Source organism: Podarcis tiliguerta (assembly GCF_965153285.1).
Source record: "Podarcis tiliguerta genome assembly, chromosome: 1".
Classification (NCBI taxonomy): Eukaryota; Metazoa; Chordata; class Lepidosauria; order Squamata; family Lacertidae; genus Podarcis; species Podarcis tiliguerta.
The window spans coordinates 47620599-47642274 of record NC_139534.1 but is presented as its reverse complement, the minus strand read 5'-3'; the positions used below and the strand labels follow the sequence as shown (position 1 = coordinate 47642274).

Below are 21676 nucleotides of genomic sequence, written 5' to 3'. Positions count from 1 at the left end.
TAAGAGAAATGCAGTTAAATCTCATACAAGTTTATGCAAATCCAATAGGACCTACTCTCAGGTAAATGTGCGTATAAAGGATTCTCTTAATATCACATTTGAGAAACAACTTCAAAATCATTCTCCATTTATGCTTGCATAGAGTTTATTTGACAATGAAACAATAGCCATTTCCCTCTCTTTTATTGCAGGTATTTGTAAATCACAAATGATTTTTTGTATTTTTCATTAAAAGCACAGAGATAAAGACATTTCAGCTCTATATGGGTCTTCTCTTTTAAATAAGCTACTACTTTTTCACACTCAGAAATGTGCAATAGAGTATTGTAATTCTCTTGACATCCGCACTGTGATACATAGACTAGATTTTGGCCAAAATCTTTAACAGTTGTTTCAGGTAGGTGGAAAAGAAAGCAGATACCACTGGGAAGTTCTCCTGATAAGCCCCACTGAAATGAATGGGAGTTGCTTAAGAACACAGCTACTGTGCTCCTATGTAGCTCTCATTCCTTTCAATGAGGGTTTACAACAAATTCCTGGAGAACTATTGTGTCCTAAATCTTGGGGCCTTATAAAACTACATATTCGTGGTTGGTTTTTGGAGCTGATCTAAAATGAGAGGAAGCCTCTTATAGTGGTAGGAAACGATTCATTAATATCTTGGAGGTATGTGGCAATTTTTCCCATTGGGTCGAATCATGATGTATGCTGATGTACAGGGCATGGCCTCTGAGCACAACCCCCTCCAGCGAATGTCGCCTGTTAGGAGGGCTGAGTAACAGTTATCATACCACCAGCCACCACCATTATCTAGTGCACAGTTTGTACTGGCCCTCCGGTCATTATCCTTGTCTTCAGTAGAAAACCTCATGTTGTCATGGGTTCCCCATTCACCTATAGTGGTCAGTGAATCCCCAGCATCCCCTGTATAGTTCCCTAGCCTCAAAGCATAACCACTGTCTTCATCATCCACTTTAAAACTCTGGTATTCAGCGTACTTGGTTTGCCCTTGACTGTCAGTTATGACAAATCGTACAGAGAAGGCGTTCTGGTTGGTTAAGAGGTGCATGTATTCATTGCCGAGCCAGTGGTTTCCCTGCAGGTCCCCAAAGCCATGCTTATAAGACTGCCATGGGTTTGACCAGGCTGTCTTTTGGTTGGCATTGTTTCTGTGCAGGACTGTCCAGCCGCCCCCATCATACTCCATGTCACAGTAGACCGCCAGCAAGGGAGAGTATTTGGGACGGATGACATACAGGCCGCTTTGCTTCCTGCCACGGAGGTGAGCTGCTCTGCAGTCCCTTGCAATGTATTCTGAAACAGAAGAACCAGACTCCTTGTAAGTACCTTGCAGGCAGACACATAGAAATAAAACCCACAAGCAATTCAACAAGCTGAAGTTTTTGGACTGGTGCTGTGGACCCTTTAATAAGGAACTTATCACCACTTGAGATAAGACATGCTCCAACAATCTGCTCTTTCTGAAGAGCGCTTAAGGCCTTTTCCGAATGCATTTTTAAATTGATGACTTGCTGAACGTCTTCTGGTGTTATTTTAACTGTATTATTTCTGGTGTACATTTCATACATTGTTGGTTTTCTGCTCTGATTTTTTAATTTATAAAGCAGTTTATAAATCTTTTAAATACCCCTCACTGGCAGTGGCGCCATCACTTTGAGAAAGAGATCCAGGGCCCCGCTCTGCGGAATAGGCAAGAGGGCTGACTTACAACATGAACATGAAGTAATAAATCCACCATTAAGACCAGAGTCTAAAATGATCTGGGAGCACCATTGCCAGCTGGCCTCAATTCAGTTCTATTAGGGCTTTGCTACATAACCCCTCCCTTAGCAGACATACCTTAAGCCCTATGGAGACCAGAAGAGATTTGCAATGAGTATCACCAGTGATCATTAGCAGTAGATGGGGGACTTCTCTAGATGCCTAGGCCTACAACTCCCATCAGCTTCCAAGCCAACATGGCCAATGAACTGGGCTGACAGGAGTTGTTTTCCAACAACATTTGGAGAGTCTACAGGTTCTCCATCCCTGCATCAGGTAGCAATGGCACCTTACCAAATTTCCTCTCTTGTTATATTTTCATTTCATTTGAGTAGCATTTCAGGGCTTTTTGTTACCTTCATAAACATTTTTTCCAGCATTAATCAGGGAAGCAGTGTCCTTGGTTGTCAGCATATGTTTATTGGCAATTTTTGATAACAGTTCATCCTTAGTTAAAGATGATGAAATGGAAATGAGAACGCAGAAACAAAGAGAAGAGTAAAGTAGCATCTTGGGAACCTGGAGAGGAAAAAGACAAGGTCATGAACAAATAGGGTCAACACCGCCATCTTCCTAAGGGAACTACAGTGGTACCTCGAGTTACATACACTTCAGGTTACAGACTCCGCTAACCCAGAAATAGTACCTCGGGTTAAGAACTTTGCTTCAGGATGAGAACAGAAATCGTGCTCCTGTGGCGCGGCAGCAGCAGGAGGCCCCATTAGATAAAGTGGTGCTTCAGGTTAAGAACAGACCTCTGGAACAAATTAAGTACTTAACCCGGGGTACCACTGTACTGTGAATGACTGCCTTCTGACAAAAGGCCTCTTCCAGTGCAGGAATTAAAATCATTATCTTCTGCAATCTAGTGGCATTTTGTACTCTGTGAACCACTTCCAGATATACCTTCTTATAACAATTTCTGCAACATAACTCAGAGTCAAAAATATGTATAATTAATTTTAAAAAGAAATCAGTAGAAAGGACTAGGAAATAACAGACATTAGAATAAGTTAAGAATCAATGTACACACTTCCATGTACTCTGTATCCAATGTGCTCCCACCACTCGTTTTGGGAAGCCTTGTGCACACAGTCTACAGCTATCCTGTAGCTTTTTTGTGTGTGAGGCACTGTGTTTTGATGCATTCCCTCCCCCACAATAAAACCCCAACTTCGACCAAATTCAGAACCGCTCATCAGATGAAGACATCCCACTAGCGTGGGCTTAGATGGGAGACTTGGATAAACATCGAACCATTCTGATACATTCAGCAATGTGCAAATGCTGTTTCAAACACAGTGAAACAGGACAACCTTGCTGCATTGTAAGGCAGTAATGTGTACACAGCCCCAGATGTACAGGATCACATGTATCCTTAGGTCCCCTTGGAGATTTGATGGAATTTTTCTTTTTTGAACCCGAAAATTAATAAAATAAACTGTTAATGCTGGGGACTTTTCCTGAATGCCTAGAAATGGAGTGGTCTGTTACTGTGTGCCAATGATTGTTTCTGCTTAGCATCAGAGATCCAATGAACCCTTTGCACTTTGATGACTATACAAATGTATTGGTTGAGATTAAAGCCTGGCTTTAGGACTGAAAGCCTGTTTATTTCTGTTTCCTAATTCAAAACTTAATTTCTTTCCTAAATTCTGTACATGGCAACAGAATAATAAAACTGGCTTGGCTAATAGAAGGAGACGCTGCTTTTTTGGCGGGGGGGGGGGAGCCACATGTATACTGTGCACTAAAAAAAGAATTCCTTTTGGAAAACTTTAAAATGATCATTGCAACCACCACTCCAAAATGTAGTTGAATTAAGTTTGTTGTGTTTAATTCCCACTGAAATCAATAGGAGTGGAGCAAAGTCCCAAACCCATTTCATTTCAGCAGGACAATTAACTTCAGGTGCATTCCTATACATTTCTACTCAGAAGTATGTCCCATTTAGTTCTATGGGGCTTAGTTCCAGGTATGTGGCTATAGGTCTAACTTTGCAGCCAACGTACTGGGATGGCGGGTTATTGTTTTGTTTGTTACTATGTCGTGTCTTTTGGTGCTTTTATATTGTAAACCATCCTGTAATCCTTGGATAAAGGGCAGTATTGAATGAAATGAATAAATTCATTTATTGTTCCAGATCTGAACACATTTCTGGAGAATTAGTTTTAGTTTTCTCAGGGTAAAACCTGAAGTGCTACTGATGCCTTCACACCAATTCAATGGGATATCATGGTGGGACAGAAAAACATGAGGATATCCACTGCAATCAGCAACCATACCATGCACCCTTTCTCCCAATAAGACTTAACTGTGCTCTTGCTCCAAATTTTAGCTCCAAAGGTACCAACACTCTTGCCTTGTCATTGGAGCCGATTAAGTAAACCAGACACAGGCTTAGTATCTATATGTTAGTTACCCAATCACTGCTGACTATCTAATGAAAATGGTTGCTTACTCAGAATGCAGCACTATTTATATGGACACAGTTCATTTTAAATCTTAAATCTTTGCTTCTTGTTTCTTTGTTTCCATTGTCTTTACCTGTTGTCTGACTGGGTTGTAGGATCCTTAGGCTAGGGACTATCTACCCAAGGTCCCTATTATTTGTGGTAATATTGATATACATAACATATTGTATGTGATGCCCAATATGGGTCTCTTCAGCTGGCATGCTGGGGTTTTTGAACTTCTCCAAGAATTTGAAAAGTGGCACATAAACCCCACAATCATATTTTAGAACTTGGGACATAATTTTGACAGTCAACATGTTATTGATCTTAAACATGGCAATTAGGTTCTTTTCAAAGAACAATAGGGGGAGTGAGGTTGTATGTTGTGCCGAAGTTTAACAGCCTGTTTTGAATAAGAAGAACTAAATCTAGTAAGGAGAGAAAATGGAGGTTAGAACTTACCTTTCTTACTGATTCTTCTTAGAGGCAAGATTGCATGATCTGAAGAAGGCTCTTTCAGACAACACAAATGATTTTTATTTTGCTTATATGCTCATACTTTATACTGGGATGGGCAAGCAAAGTAAATAGCTAATTATAGATGTTTGCATAAAGTGTCATTGGGTGCCCAGTCACGCAGGAACAGCTTGTAAATGGGTTACAGAAAAGTAGGGGATATAATCTTAAACAGTTCCTGCTGCTTTGGGGTGTGCCCTACAAACCCTTAAGTACCATAAATGATGTGCAATGGATGAATTATGTTTGCCAAGTAATTTCAACTTTCTGTCAACACAGCCAATGGCAACGGGGAAACTTCCTGAAAGATTGAATGCCCACCTATGGCTTTAGCTCAAATGATCCACCTAAAAGTTTGCTCTCTGGGTGGCACAGTTTGGCAACAAGCAGCTATTTTAAGCAAATCTTCAGACGGTTTCCATCTGCTGCACCATTCACCAACCGGAATATAATTAAGGGGCTTCCCTCATGCTCTTCAGTGATAATTTATTTTGAAATCAATCCCTTACAATAAATGGGTGGACGGGCATGTGTGTGCCCATATGTGTGCGCACAGGGTAAACTCAGATCATCTAGGGATCGTTTCTGTGCAAATCAAAACCCTTACACACATTCAATACCTTTTCTCACCTCTGAACATTTTTGCTAGAGTTTGGGGGGAACATTTATGAGGAGCAAGAGCGAGGGTGGACATTCTAGTTCGAGTTGCCTGAAAACAAAGCACATGGAGCAATGCGATGGCATCTTCACCTGGGAGGGTACATCTCTCAGGGAGTGGTAGTGCAGATGTTTTGCACGGAAAAGGTCCCTGATCTAGGTAGGGATAAAAAATGCCCCATACCCCTGTCTGAAATGGTGGAGAGCTGCTGCCAGTCAGTGTAAATAGATAAGAAGCAGCAGACCACACCGGTGATCTAACTCCGGTGATCATATACTCTTGTATGACAATGATCTACTCCAGGTATGTCTACACCGCAGCCTTAAATTGCTTCAATACCTTTTTGTTTCTGTCCCATCTTTGAGGGAACTGCACTTCGGACTGGGGCAGGAGCAGGCACAAAAGAGCTGAGAAGAATTCTTGGGATCCTACCAAGTACAGTTAAAGTGTTCCTTGAAGGAAGTGATATAACACAAAAGTAGTTATAGCAGAACAGAAACTGATTTAAATCAGCACTGCAATCTTCCCCTCACTCCATCTTGGTTTTAAGGTGATGCAGACTTCATGGCTACAACACAAAGCCATTTTTGGCACACATTCTCCTTCGGTCTACCCCCTGGTTTGTGCAACATCCATCCATCCTGATAATTCTGAAGAGCTCAGAAGTGTGTTTACTATTTTGGGAACCTGTAGATAATCCTATTAAGACGTTGCCCAACTGTGGATTGTAGCATTTTTCTTATGGACCTATACAGCTTCCTTTGGTTATTTTTACAAAAAAGAATTCAATAATCTTTCTCATAAGTACTTCATATATTTCTTAATAGAGATGTGGGTGATGCTGTGGTCTAAACCTCTGAGCCTCTTGGGCTTACCAATTGGAAGGACTTAACCATCCAGTGGTCCTTTACCTTACTTACATATTTCTTAAAAAATGATACATACTAAATGATTAATTCAACCACCAAAAGTTTATTTACAATTAAATGGACTATTTACTCTGCCTAGAATATTGTTTTTCTTTCTGCATCATGCTTTATTTACTATTTTTGTACTTTTATGCTGCTTTAACTTTTAGCTTTACTGTATTTTACATTTTGTATATTTTATTGTCAGGTGGTCTTGTTTTTTACTGGAGATTATAAGCTCCTTTGTGGAGGAAGTTCCTCAAAAAGTGGGATATATATGGTTTATGCAACAAACAAACAAATAATAAGAGGGTATACATGTTTTATAAGTTCATTGGTATTTTGACTGATTTTACAGTATACATAGTTTATTTAAATGTGTACGTTCACTCTGTGTCAAACTGTAGTGAATTAAGAATGCTAATTAGAAGCAGGATACACCCAAGAAAAACAGTACAAAATTGCATTAAATGAAGGATGCAATCCCAGACACGCTTTCATGGGAGTAAGTCCCACTGAACACAATAGGACTAATGAGACATAACCAAATTTCAACATTTTTGCTCACGGCACGTGTCTGTTTCTTTTAGAGACAACAATGGCTCAGAACGTTCCAGCCGCAGGGGCTGGTTGGGAGATACTTGGCAGATGCAGAGCTGTATTTCCCATAGGGCTTATGGGCCAGGGTGCTGGCCTCTTAGGGGCATCCCAGAGAGTGGGGGAACTGTGCGGCTTTGCCAGTGGCCTCCCCTTTACCTGCACACCTGCCAGCTGCGCCCCGCCAACCATATAGTTGGCGGGTGTGCAGCTTTCTTCTCAAGCCTCCATGGGGATTGCTCTCCCACAGCGGCATGGGGGGGATTTGCCCCCCCCCCATGGCTGGCAGTGCGCAGCTTCGCCCCCTCCCCCCACTATCCATAGTAATTTGTGGGCGCTGAGCGGATATTTGCACGCTGGCACCGCATCTGCTAAACACGGCCCTGGGGGCCCTGGGCTTTTCTAGGACGAAAAGGAAGTGTCCCTAATTCAAACAAATTTGTAGCAAATCACAAAGCTCACAGTGAAATTGGGAGGGTGTGAAGTGGTGAATTGTCTGCCCTGATCTCCACATTTTTAAAATTCCACTCCTTGGTTCTAATGCAGTGGAAATTAGTTTTACTAACAGCTCCAAGCCTAGATGAGGACGTCCATTGCTTGCCCCCCCCCCCCAAAAAAAGAATAAAGGGACTTTGGATTCAATGGATTTGTTTTGCAGCCTTACACCAACTACTACTGCAAAAACCACTACCAGTTGTATCTTTATGCCCTTGGAACTATCCGTAGGTATACGGAGGGCCTCTGCAGCAGACATGCCCATGTGCTTGCAAAACCCTTCTCTGCTGGACACACATCTAATCACTCCTAACCCCTTCAAACTAGTGAATTGGGGAGTTAGAATTGCTCCCCCCCCCTAAGTTATATAAAAATAGAAATGCACCAGTTTGCTAAAATGGGTAAAGTGAATTATCTTTCTTGTGAAGACCAGGAGCTGGATTCCAAAATCTGTGGCGACTTCCTAATTCATGGCCCCCACTTTTAAATCTGCACTAACAACATAGTACAAAACCAATTGTGCCAGAGTTATAGTTCTTGTCCAGAAAAAATTCCATGTAGTCCTTCACTGACACACATAAAGTTGCCTTTAATTCAATGCACGATGGAGAGCTCCTCGTTCAGTTTTAAGTAATTATAATCATAGGTTTAACAGGGGTTTTATCCAGTTGATTTAAAACAAGCTGTGTGTACATTTTTAATTAATAATAATAATAGTACCACTTGGTTTACATTTTAAAAACTCAGTTTAAATTTTTATTCAAAATTTCATTTGTGATTTTATTCAAGCAAAAGGGGGTCTGGTTTTAGTTCCATTCCCAAGAGCTTATTGAAAGTGACAAAGTAGGTAATCCTACTGATCCTTTGATTCAAGATACATGGGCAGACTCAGTTCATCAAATGCTGCGTCTTGCCAGGGTTTTCCCTTCATCTCTGAATCATAAACAGGCATCCCACTCACTCCTTGGAGGAATTCCGTGGAAAAGCATATTTTTTCCAGCCATGCTACAGCACCATAAGCCAAACCCAAGGACATCCTACAGAGCCATGTTCTGCACCTCCATCTCTTTAATTTCTTTCTCTTTCTTTCTGGAAAAAAGGGGGGTAAATTAGATAGGAGCCACAGAACTGGGTGAGGGGTTAACACTTTCTCCAAGCCAGTGTGGTGTAGTGGTTAAGAGCGGTGCACTCGTAATCTGGTGAACCGGGTTCCCGTCCCCACTCCTCCACATGCAGCTGCTGGGTGACCTTGGGCCTCACTCAACTCACAGAGTGTTTGTTGTGGGGGAGGAAGGGAAAGGAGATTGTTAGCCGCTTTCAGACTCCTTAAGGTAAAGGTAAAGGTACCCCTGCCCGTACGGGCCAGTCGTGTCCGACTCTAGGGTTGTGCGCCCATCTCACTTAAGAGGCCGGGGGCCAGCGCTGTCCGGAGACACTTCTGGGTCACGTGGCCAGCGTGACGAAGCTGCTCTGGTGAGCCAGCACCAGCGCAGCACACGGAAACGCCGTTTACCTTCCCGCCAGAGCGGTACCTATTTATCTACTTGCACTTAGGGGTGCTTTCGAACTGCTAGGTGGGCAGGAGCTGGGACCGAAAGACGGGAGCTCACCCCGCCGTGGGGATTCGAACCGCCGACCATACGATTGGCAAGTCCTAGGTGCTGAGGTTTTACCCACAGCGCCACCCGCATCCTTAGGGTAGTGATAAAGCGGGATATCAAATCCAAACTCTTCTTCTTCTCTTCTCTTCAAGTCATCAGGTGGGAAAACGAATGAGATTGGAACCATGGCATTTGGAGAACGGGATTAACCTTCCTCCCCACCAAGCAATTTCCCTCCATCTTGAATCCAATCGCAGATTTTCAGTGTCTCTTCCCAGTTTTGGCCTTTCAAACTAAGCACTTTGCTGAGTCCTGGCTCTTCGACCTGATGAGCTTCTGTTTTTCAGAAGGAATTCTCTGGACCACACTGCCTCCTAGAGGTACTCTTAAAATAGTGCACCACAGCCTAGTGCTAGGATCAAACGGCGTCAAGTTTTCCAACTATGGCATAAGGAATACAATGCGGGCTTTGCCACGGATGGCAGAAGCTTTGTTTTTCCAGGGCTTATAAATGCAGCAGACAAATGCATCATCATGGTCTAACAGCCAGACCATCTGCATGAACGCTGAGTGCCAAATCTCACCCAGCACCATTAGCGAGGCTGTGCTATTTAGTTAAAAAAGAAAATGCTGTAAGATCCCGACCCACTAATTGCATCTGACAGAACATTTTCCCTGGTTGAAGGAAAGCAAGCACAGCCCTTTGTTTCTGTGTGGGAGCAAAAATAATCGTCTTATGGCAGCATCTGATGGATTCTGTAGGTTTTTCAAAACCTGTTGCAAATGCAGAAAGAATAATAGAAGGGGATAAGATTAAAAGGGGACACAAGTAATTAATCTTACAGGGGAATGAACAGTATATTCCTAATACTTGATTCCTCCATTGATTTTTCTATTAGGCTAGGGTATCAAGTGTTGAACAATTAATGAATCTGCACACGATGTATTTTTCAATCTGTGGTGGTCATGGTTAGATTTCTTTGTTTAGACATCCTGTGTTGTTCAGTCTGATCCTGGGAGAAGTTGGTACCAGTTTGCTTCGTGTGTGTGTGTGTGTGTGTGTGTGTGACAGAACCATATTTCTCCCTAATCATATTGGGAGATAATCTCATCTAGCCTTGTGTATCCAAGCAGGGCTTTCTAAAGAAAATCCATGATGCCTAAAGATTTATTTGGCTTCTCATGGAAAGCCTCCAGTGGAGGTGGGGGTGGGGAGTCTGTCCTACTCTTGTGGCCAATTTATTCCCTTGACCTTTTATGGTCTGGTGTTTTCCCCTGTATATTAAATATATGGTGATGTGAAGGGAATGATGCTCTATAGAGAGTACGAGAAGGCAGTGAGTCTACAAGCTAAAATTCTACATGGGGATGAAACAGAAGAAGTGGAGGCAAGGCTTAACAGTCAATAGGATAAAATGCATTAATTATTATCATTATTATTTATTTATTGCATTTCTATCCCAAATTGTCTGCAAGGAACTCAACGTTTAATTCACATAACCACCCAGTGGTTAGGTGGGCCCAACATCAACAGCTTCATGGCTGAGTGGGGATTTGAACCCTGGTCTCCCAGCTCCTAGTCTGGCACTACATGTCTGACTGCCAGGGCAAGAGAAGGAGGAAGAGCCAGGGTTTTCCAAGACAGAGGCAGGCACACAGTCTGTGGCAGAAGAAGAAGAGACTGTTCAGGCAACAGATGGGTCAGTAGATTCCCCACCTTGTTGTCTCAGAACCAGGAGGGGCTTGAAGCAGGAAGAGCAGCAGCGACTTCCATGCAGAAGAAGTCTCAGGTTGCAGAAATACAACCCAACAGGGGACAGTATATAAGCTGGCAGAAGGGCAGGGTCTCACTGTGGCTGTAACTGCTCTGCGGGTGTCATGGGCCAGGAGTCCGTTTCACCTGCTGAGCAGCAGCCTGAAGGGGTAGAAGGCAGAATGTCTCCACTGCAGCTGATCAGCTTTCAAGGACAGGAGAAGAAGGCACTGGTGGGAATCAGCTGGCTCCAGCCTTCTTAAACAGAGCTCTCAGCAGCACTCAGATGCTGGAAATAGTGTCTATGGTTCCTGATCCAACCTTCCTGCTTTCCATCTGGTCCCTTGTCCCTGTGATCATCTGGATAACCTGACCTCTGGATCCCCTGACTATATGAATTCTGCTCTCAGACAAGGGTTCCTCAGAGACTCCTAGCCCAGCAACGGGGCTACGACAGCAGGGCACACATCTGGGGGACAGCTGCCTAATGCTAGAGGCATGTGTGTGCATGTTAATCCAGAGCACTGTGGGAGTTGCTGTAAGTGCTTCTTTTGTCCATAAAGATTTACGTATCAGATTTGTGGTTTCTTAGCTGGGGTGGGCCAGGACAGAAGGTCACAAGCACATTCATAGTGGGATATGAGAGATGAGGGGAAAGAAAAGGCCAGAGAAGGTTTTGAAGGCAAGCACAAATAGTTGGTTCTGGAGCTGGGAGCAGACCAGAAGGTAGTGTAGGAATGTATGAAGGAACTGGTTGGGAGAGGTGTCAGAATGGAAAAAATGAACCAGGCGTCAATTACAGCAGGCTTCCTCAAACTCGGCGCTCCAGAAGTTTTGAGACTACAATTCCCATCATCCCTGACCACTGGTCCTGCTAGCTAGGGATCATGGGAGTTGTAGGCCAAAAAACATCTGGAGGGCCGAGTTTAAGGAAGCCTGAATTACAGTAACTCTCTGCTTGCTTGTACCACTGTCTCCAATAATATAGCGGACAATTTCTGCATCCATCTTGTTTGTGACATTTTAATATCTACTGTGTCCTTTCTTGAGCTTCTTTTCAAACTAAACAAAGGTGATGTCTTGGATTTGTCTTCCAGTGATGCGCTTGCAAAACCTTCTGCCATCTTTGCCAGTCGCTTTAGAATTTTCTTCAGTTTGTCTGCACTTGTCCTAGAACATGGGAATAGAAAATGGGTTTTGATAGTATATATCTACATATGCTATGAATGCCCATGACACAGTTATACTACACTGCTGAATCACAAACAGTTTATCATCCATTATAGCAGTCAAATCCTCTCGGCAAGGATGTTATCTAACAAAATATCCCATTTTTGAATGTAACACTTTATTGTCAAATGCACATGCAAAGCACATTTCTTGCCAAAGACTTGCAATATTTTTTTAAAAAAACTATTGAGGGCAGGGACAGGAAGAGGAAAAGCTGATTTAAAAGCAATAACAGTAACAATTAAAAGAAACCTAGTATGTTAACTTCCTTTTCATTCTTTACAGGATAAAATATAGTTCTCCAAATTAACAATTATATCTGGAATCCAAAACTTAGCCTCCAAAGTGCTTGCCGCCCCTTCATTATATTTTCATCTGCAATTTCTATGAGCACAGTGGGGATAAGTCACAAATAAATGAAAGAAACAAACAAGAATACAGCCAAACCTACGGTAATCTTTTTTAAGGACCCTATTTGATGCCTCCACCTCAGAGTGGCTGTGAAGTGGCTCCTGGCTCATAAAAAAAGGATTGTTGACCTCTACATCCATACCTCTCCCCTTGCACAGAATGGCAGGCCCCTGTTTGCTCATTTGGTCCGTGTTGCATATCCCAGGCCACTGCATTTGTCCTGGTGGTCTGTGCTGCAGCAGAGAGGTGAAATCTTGTTGGCATAAACCACCGATTCGGAACGACTAGGCCATTGTATTTTCATAGGCACTGGTGTGCTTTCCCAGGGTACTGCTGCCAGTTGGCACCCTCAGTGATGACATGATAGAAGAAAGCAGACAAAGGACAACAGCTGCAGCAAAATCCACATCAGCAACCATTTGGTCAGGCTGCTGTAGTAGCCACTCTACTCTCTGAGTAAGAGGCAACTCATCATGGCCTGACACAAAGTCAGGTGGTGGTTGGCATTTGCTGCCACCCATCATAAATTCACAGGATGCACACTGCATACAAACTTTTTTTTTAAGAGTACTGGAATTATTTATGGTGCAAAAATATTTAGGCTGCATTCCAAAGGCACATTTTAAAATAAGTTTATTTGAAATCCAAGGGATTTAGTTGTCGCAAGTAACAGGGCTTGGAATTTGGAGCACCGTGCTAAAATATCCAGACCATTTAACTCAAGGGGAGTCCTGTCCAAGTAGTCGTGCAACTGCTGCTACAAAACCTTTTGTGAAGCCTCTTCTGCAGCGGTGTGTACAGATCTAGAAGGGCAGAAGGGAGATTGGTGTCTGCTGGTAGATCTCACTGTGATCTGAAGTAGATCAGCAATGCTTTAGGACTCCCACTTGTTTTAACAATGGCTGCAACAAAATGACTCACCCACCCCACCTTGATATACTGTGAAATGAAGAAATCTGGGTGGGCGGGTAACCACAGTGGTTTTTTTGTATGGAAGGACTGTGAGCTCAGTTCAGCTGTCATACTCAAATCCCTGTGCTCAGAATTCTTAAATTCTAAGTGAATGTCTTTTGCACTAGTGATTTCTATTCAATCACTTCATTTTTGAGATTTTTTTGAGTGGTGGTGATGTCTCATCAGTTGAAACAGTGTGTTTCAACCATGCCACTACATGCAGTTTTAATGACTTCCCAACACACTCCACTAAGAGTAAGATCAAAGCTAGGAAATGACATGTTATATATACACTTGGGCAATTCTGCCCAATGAATCTGGAATTCTGCAATCACCCAATCCAAAATGTAGTATTACTACATAGGTACACTATGCAGTATACTACATAGGGCTTGCACCCACCACCCCAGTTGATGTTTTGCTCTTGGTGATTCTCCAGTGATTTGACTTCACCCCTGACGTGCACTCCAGTGTCATTTCAGACAGATGGAAGCCAGCCAGCAATTATCCTCAGAGTGAAACTTTGTGTTTGTAAAGATGCAACCTCAGAATCTTGTGCAACTGAGAGTAGGCACAGGCAAACATTTTTCAAGTAGTAACTGACCATTGTGTAATTGTAATCACGAAATAAGGAGGATAAAAAAATGGGCCGGGGGGTGGAGTTGAATGAATTATTTGCATCTGTCTTTACTACAGAAGATCTAGTGCATATATCTATGCCTGAACTGACTTTCTCCGTAAGGGATCCTAAAGAACTAAGGTAAATGGTGGTTACAAGAGATGATGAGCTAGACCTTATTGACAGATTTAAAATTAACATCAGGTCCAGATGGGATCCACCTAAGGAATCCAAGTGTGAAATTACTGATCTTCTAAGAAAAACATGTAACTTGTCCTTAAGGTTGGTCTCTGTACTAGAGGAGTGGAAAGCAGCCAATGGAATATAAATTTTTTAAGGGGGGTGCAGGAAATTACAGGCTGATTAGCTTAATATACTCTGCTTAAATTGATGGAATATATTATTAAAGATGAAATTATCAAGCATTCAGAACAGGTGTTGACAGCCTGTGAACCTCCAGCTGTTGGCCTCTGAATCAGCCCCAGCCAGTATGGCCAGTGGTGGAGGATAATGGCTGTCCACTATCATCTGGAAGGCTACATGTTGCTCACTACAAAGATAGAATAATAATAAGATTTTTGAGAGTGTCAGTAAACATATGGACAGGGATTTCTTCCTCCATTTTTGCTGTTGCAAAATCCAGCCAACGAAATCAAGGCTATTGTGATAATAGTGTCTTTAGGCAAGATATATAATAGTATTTTGTTTTTCATTTTAAAAATTGAGTCCTTGCTGCTCTTTCCATTCATTGCTTATTACAGACAGCATATACAGTAAGGTGGATGGAATCGTAAGCATTTGCCGTAGATGACAGAGACTAATACTACATCTGTTAAGAATGCTTAATTTCCTTATACAGGACAAAACTGTACCTATGTGTCTCCTATGAAGGGGTGAGCATTGGGTTCCTGTCAGCTCCCTGCCAATTAGCACTGTATTCAATTGGTTAGCAGGTACACGTTCATTCGTAATGATTTCTCTGACTCCACTCCCACCCTGCCCATGGCACTCTAAAGCTCACAGAGCACATCAGAGGTTTTGCAGTCAATACTAAGCGAGGTTAGTTCTTAAAAATTAGTTCAGGAGAAAATCCTATATATTCCATTCCAAGCCCCCTGAGGCATTTGCATCCCCTTTTACACAACACAGGGCAGGTTCACTGATTCCCAGCCATCAGAGTGAAACAAACTGCCCTTTGAGTCATGACCTCCAGAAACCAAATGATGTGTAATTTGGGTGTGAAGATGGGATAGCACACATCAGATACTTGCTGGCAGACAGGTGAAGCCTGGAAGGCTTTTTTGTGGGGGGCAGGTTTCCTGTGCCTTTAATGCATGCATGGAAAAGTACATATTGGGCAAGTGCCTCTGCAGCCTATGTAATTATTAAAGGCAGAAGGGGCTGGTTGCCACATTTAAGTTTGGAATCTACCACCCTGGTGTGCAGATGATCTCATAATAAGAGCAGGTAGAGAGTCCTGCCCCCAGCAACCCTGGATATAAGGGGAAAGATAAAACACAGAAACACTGAAGAATTAGAACATGTGCAGAATGCCCTTCACCCCCCATACTTGGCCACCCAGCAGAGATCAGCTAGTCCTTAGTTCATTCTGCATCCCACAGAGTTCAGGCTATAGAGGCCAAAATAATTCATTCACGTAACTATAAGTCACCATAAGTCTTGTGAGTGCTGCTCTAAAAGAACTGAATCTCCCAGTGTGATTCCATGGGGATGTAGTTGGCTGGCAGTGGTATTAAAAGACTACATCTGATGGCACCCTAAGCAAATTTAGCCAAATATTGAAGGCCTGCCAAAGCAGCATCTGCCCAGTAGCCAATAAAGCATTTGTTCTCTGCTCCATTTAATAGAGCAGCGCTTTCAGCTCCGTGAAACAAACATCTCAAAAGATGGCCCACAATCGCCTTATGGTTTCTGCTGTACAACTTAACAATCGAGGCAATTATCTCTAAGGTACCACAGCTTTCACCCACAATAACTTTCTTATGTAGAGAAATGAGAGTGTAGCAAATAAAATATTTACTCAAATACAGTACAGTGGTACCTCGGGTTAAGTACTTAATTCAGTCCATTCTTAACCTAAAACTGTTCTTAACCTGAAGCACCACTTTAGCTAATGGGGCCTCCTGCTGCCGCCATGGCACCAGAGCACGATTTCTGTTCTCATCCTGAAGCAAAGTTCTTGACCCGAGGTACTATTTCTGGGTTAGCGGAGTCTGTAACCTGAAGTGTCTGTAACCTGAAGCGTCTGTAACCCGAGGTACCACTGTATTTATTAAAATAGGCTACTTGGAGTAACATCAGCTCCAAGGAGCATCACTGGATGCTTGATCTTCAGTTATGAGTACAAGGAATTAGAAGTGAGGGGAGGATTCCCTCCCCTTTACTTGTTCTTTGCAATGTTGCAACTGGTTCCCCTTTACTAATAAGCACCTGTTCATAAAACCATATCCCCAATAAGAGTTTGATCTCCCCCTCCAACCCCCACTGAGCTTTGCATTTGGAATCTGGACCAGGCTCTGGGCCACTACAGCATCTCTACAAAAAGGACTGATGACCCTCCCCGTACTGTAACCAAAGACATGGCCATTCAACTGTGATCACCTTTAGACCGTGCACTAAATATTGTGTCATTATACATGCAGAAATGCTACACAGGGGGGCAGAAAGTCTCTGCCGAAGAATGCTGGAATCCGAATCTGTTTTTCTAAAGCACAAAGCACTTATCTCCTGAAAATCTCCAGCAAGGCCACACCCTGAAACATTTCCCTAAGTGGCAGTGTAGGCAAAATTATGCAACACTAGAGAACATAGTTTTCCTTGATCATTTGTATAATGCTAATGACACAGGAGATTTCATTGAATGCAACCCACACTTAGTCATATGTAGGTTGCTTTCTGATATGGGTATAGGAGTGGCTGAATGAGTAAATCCTTTGAACTGAGGAATGTCACATTCCATTGTAGTTACAGATGTGGGGAAATGGGTCTTCTTGGTGGATTATTCCACAGGTTTGAGACTGGCATACAGTAGACTTCCATCTGACCTCCTCTCAGTAGTATCATGAAATTTATAACAGCTAATTTGTTCCAGGCATCTGGCCGTTGTTGTACACAGCAGAATAAGTGACCTTGTAGTAATCAGACAGTTGGTATATCTAGTTTAATCCTTTCTCCTCTGTTTCAGGAAAAGATTTTCCCCAGCCCTGCTACCCAAGAATCTTCATGGGCGAGGTCAGGAACTGAAGTTTGGATTTTATTCATGTGCCCTACACACTCGTAAGCACAGGGGGAACTCCAGCTTCCCCACTCATATTTTATCCAGTCAGCATCATCTCCTGAATCCTTTCCAATCTTCTATCCTTTTCTCCTGTTTCCTGCATCTTTTCCATGGTTTTAAAAAGTATCCTCCCCATTCTATTTAATATTAGAACAACAGGAAGGGAGTGGCCACCAGGACCACATAACACCGGTTCTGAGAGATCTGCATTGGCTCCCAGTACGTTTCTGAGCACAATTCAAAGTGTTGGTGCTGACCTTTAAAGCCCTAAACAGCCTCGGTCCTGTATACCTGAAGAAGCGTCTCCACCCCCATCGTTCTGCTCGGACGCTGAGGTCCAGCCGAGGGCCTTCATTGCGAGAAGTGAGGTTACAGGGAACCAGACAGAGGGCCTTCTCGGTAGTGGCGCCTGCCCTGTGGAACGCCCTCCCATCAGATGTCAAGGAAATAAACAACTATTATACTTTTAAAAGTTAAAGTATAAACAACTATTATACTTTTAAAAGTGGGACGTGGGTGGCGCTGTGGGTAAAAGCCTCAGCGCCTAGGGCTTGCCGAACGAAAGGTCGGCGGTGCGAATCCCCGCAGCGGGGTGCGCTCCCGTTGTTCGGTCCCAGCACCTGCCAACCTAGCAGTTCGAAAGCACTCCCGGGTGCAAGTAGATAAATAGGGATCGCTTACTAGCGGGAAGGTAAACGGCGTTTCCGTGTGCGGCTCTGGCTCGCGGCTCTGGCCACGTGACCTGGAAGTGTCTCCGGACAGCGCTGGCCCCCGGCCTCTTGAGTGAGATGGGCGCACAACCCTAGAGTCTGTCAAGACTGGCCCGTACGGGCAGGGGTACCTTTACCTTTTATACTTTTAAAAGACAACTGAAGGCAGCCCTCTTTAGGGAAGTTTTTTATGTCTGGTGCTGTATTGTTTTTAATATTCAGTTGGAAGCCACCCAGAGTAGCTGGGGAAACCCAGCCAGATGGGCGGGTATATAAATAATAAATTACTATTATTATAATATATTATGTGATTAAAAACTAATGGAAGTATTCCATGCCTTTTTTTCATCTGGTTGTATGTATGGCTTGGAGGAAAGCTTTTATTTCTCTTCAGCTGTCTTTAGTACAAAGTAAAGTGGGTGACGCTGAGGTCAGAAAGGAATAATCCAGTGAAGCCCAGCAGGGCTCACCTCTGAGTAAACTAGCATGTTTGGTATTTCTCATCGGAGGCAATAAATGCAAAAATGGAAACAGCTCTCTGTAGCTCTTGACTAATCGACACACCCAGTTTTGTGCACTGCCACAAAAATATGCAGGACTGAATTAATCACTCCGATGTTGCAGCAATTGATCTGACTGACAGACATATGGGAACCAGATCTACTGGAACACTGAATGCTTCTGTGGCTCTTAGAACCAGATAATAATTAACAATGGCGGCTGCAATTTGCTAACAAGAACCGTCCTTCAGATTACACAGCCATTAATAGTAACCTGTATTTTTGTGAGAGTTCAGGTAGCGATTTTGGTCTTTCCAGTGCACCTGTATGTATGCTATGTCGTATTATGCTCCTTACCTGGAATTCCAACCTCTTGTATGACTGTCTTTTACTATCTCCTTCAGCCTGTGTTCTTAGGTGCTGCTCTTATCCATTCATCTTCCATGGTATGCTCTTTTACGTAACAATGATCCAGAAGATGTTAGGTGTACAGAGTAGCTAGCATTATGACCAGGCCAGTAAATGTGTGCAGAGATAGGAGTAGGGTGTCTGATATATTTCTTGATAGAGATGATATTATTATTATTATTATTATTATTATTATTATTATTATTATTAGGAATTTGAAAATACATAAATACTCAGGTTTAAACAACCACATACTTAAATTGCTTCAGAACCATTTGAGTGATTTAAATCTGCACATATTACTTATCGCCATGCTATACTTCTGCACTGGAACCACATAAAAGCTCATAGAGTTTGTGAAGCTACAATTGTGGTATATGGAAAGTCATTACAATTTGCCTCAGATATTTTTGACTGTATGTGCGCAGGCTTTAACATACCAAGCACAAACGTAATATATGGACCACTGTGATTTCTGCCCTTAGTGTCCAGTCCCAAAGAATAATTCAAAAGCAAATGTTGGTGCTTACATTATTCAATTGAATTTCGATGTTAGTCCTTACTGTCAAAAGGAGCATATGAAGGTAACATGTGAAATGCTATCTTAAACTGAAGATTCAAATTCTGAATTATTTTGGCAAAAAAATAAATAAATCGCTAATAGCTGAAGGTCACTTTCAAGTGCTGCAAGAGGATTATAGGCTGAAACGATGGCTAATCTAGCTCAAGAAGAACCATCACTAGTTTGAAAGTAAAGACATTATTCAACCCTCTTCATTATTCTCTTTCCTCTCCTGTGGATTGACATGTGTTGCCATCTTGGCTTGCAACCAGCTTCCCTCGATTTCCTGACTAAACTGCAACAGCAGAGCAACTAACATTGGGGGGAAAGGAACACATTTTCTTTCATGCTCTCTGCCGTTTCCTACTGATGTCAATGATGCCTCACTAAGCCCTGCATGAGAAATACAGTGGAAGACAGATCACAGGATTTGGCTTGGATTCCATCTGGCAGAAGACCAGCACTGTACTGAGTTCACTTCCACCAAACCCACCAACAGGAATTTAAAAAGGTTGGTGCATGAGAATGCGCAATAGTTTTTTTAGTGTATGTCTTAACTTTAAAGGAGAAAAAAGTTGAGCTTTTAAAAGATAGCTCAGCCCTGAGAGTGATTCCCTCAGTGTGGTCAGTGCAGGATTTACGTATAAGCTAAACAAGCTATAGCTTAGGGCCCCACTCTCTTGGGGGCCCCAAAAAAATCTTGGATGTACATTTCCGAAATATAAGATAAAAAACCAAATAAAATAAAACCTACATACAGCAACAGTGTTTTGTGTTGTGTAGGCTCCTATGATGTAAGTAATGGGCCCCGCCTGCTAGTCTGCTCCCTAAAATATCACTGGTTTTAGATACCTATTAGGTCCATAAATTACCATATAGCATATATTCAACACAAAAAACAGTGACAATTTGTTGTTGACAAAGGACAGCTGGACATATAAAGGGCCCCATTACCTTCAGTAGCTTAGGGCCTCATCAAACCTAAATCAGGCCCTGAGTGTGGTCCACAGGTATGACTGAAATGAATAATATTAGGGTATGTTGTCCAATCACCTGTCCCCCTTAAAAATTGTAACTGGTTCTGATTATCAAAACCGCCATGACCAGGGCATTCCCCTTATTAAATGGTACCCGCAAATCAACGTATTCCAAAGTTGAAAATCTTGCACTACAAGGGGTTAGGCTAAATGATCCCCGAGGTCCCAACCCTACAATTCTGTGATTCTATGATAAAGAGTTTGATCTCTCTTCCTTATCTTCATATTTTCCTGGCCTTTGCATTTTTGAGCTACCACAGTATCTCTACAGCCTCGTAACAAAGACATGGCCACTCACCTATTTCCCATACTAGCTTTTTGAAAAGGAGTGTAAGTGCACAAATAGTATGCTGGGGACTGAAGCAATTACCTGAGAATTGGCAGCACCTGTTTTATCTACAAGGCTGTCTTCCTGAAGGTATGCAAAGCCATTCAATTCTGTTTAGAAGGAATAAAACACATTTCAGATGGGAATGAAGAGTTGCATTGCTGTAAAATCACAAAGACAAACATTTATTGTTATAATGCAGGTAATTATTGCTTTTAAAAAAATTCTTCTGCCACATAATCAAAGCTCTCTTGCTTTTATTATTGTGAAGATTATCCTAACTTAAAAAAAAAATCCATTCAGTTTCATTTCTTCCAAATCAATGATCATCAGAAAAGAAACATACATATAGGGGTTTTTGTTTAAAAAAACAGTATCAAATACAAAACACAGCATCTGACTGTACCAAATTAACTTCGTGTTCTTTGCATACTTACTGGGGTTTGGCAGTATATAGCAGGTTGCACCAAAATCACCTTTGCCTATAAGTTTCCCAGGCATCTAGCTAGAAACTGACTCTTTTGCGGTTTCATGAAGTGGAGAACTGAATGCATATGCTGGGATCCTGTGGCGCTTCTGTGTGCAGACCAGCTTTCGGTCCAGCACAGGGCTCCCAATGGCAGAAGGGGGAGAATGAATGTGAGTTTCATCAGATCTTCAATTCCCCCCTGTCCCTGCACTATTCTCACACTGTTCCAGAGAGTCCTCTCAATGCCCAAGAGCAGATTTTCAAGGGTGCAAGAAAGAGGCTGCAGCAGGAAGGAGCCGTCAGTGAAACCCTCCTCTGCTTTACAGCTGCAAGTGCATCTGTTAAAGAGACACTCAGGATTCAAAAACCATTATGAGAAATGGG

General features: G+C 42.5%; 1 protein-coding gene and 1 long non-coding RNA gene across 2 annotated transcripts; one reads left to right on the top strand and one right to left on the bottom strand.

The window, feature by feature from the left end:
• Nucleotides 1-127: 127 nt before the first annotated feature.
• LOC310672334 (fibrinogen-like protein 1-like protein) lies at nt 128-4805 on the bottom strand. The gene is made up of 3 exons (XM_083429387.1): nt 4701-4805; nt 2139-2301; nt 128-1314 (listed from the first exon to the last, which is right to left on the bottom strand). Exons 2-3 carry the CDS (start codon nt 2290-2292, stop codon nt 653-655), a joined length of 816 nt encoding a protein of 271 aa, XP_083285513.1. The 5' UTR covers nt 2293-2301; nt 4701-4805; the 3' UTR covers nt 128-652.
• On the top strand, nt 1213-17582 carry LOC310672338. The gene is made up of 3 exons (XR_014508532.1): nt 1213-1339; nt 17186-17277; nt 17430-17582. It is a non-coding gene; the product is annotated as an uncharacterized lncRNA (long non-coding RNA).
• The last annotated feature ends 4094 nt before the right edge of the window (nt 17583-21676 follow it).

Bases quoted from the DNA above. Each gene is read 5' to 3' on its own strand.
- LOC310672334 (XM_083429387.1), bottom strand. From the start codon at position 2,292: ATGCTACTTTACTCTTCTCTTTGTTTCTGCGTTCTCATTTCCATTTCA. The intron at 1,315-2,138 runs GTAACAAAAAGC...CTTCTGTTTCAG, and splicing joins TGGAAAAAATGTTTATGAAG to AATACATTGCAAGGGACTGC.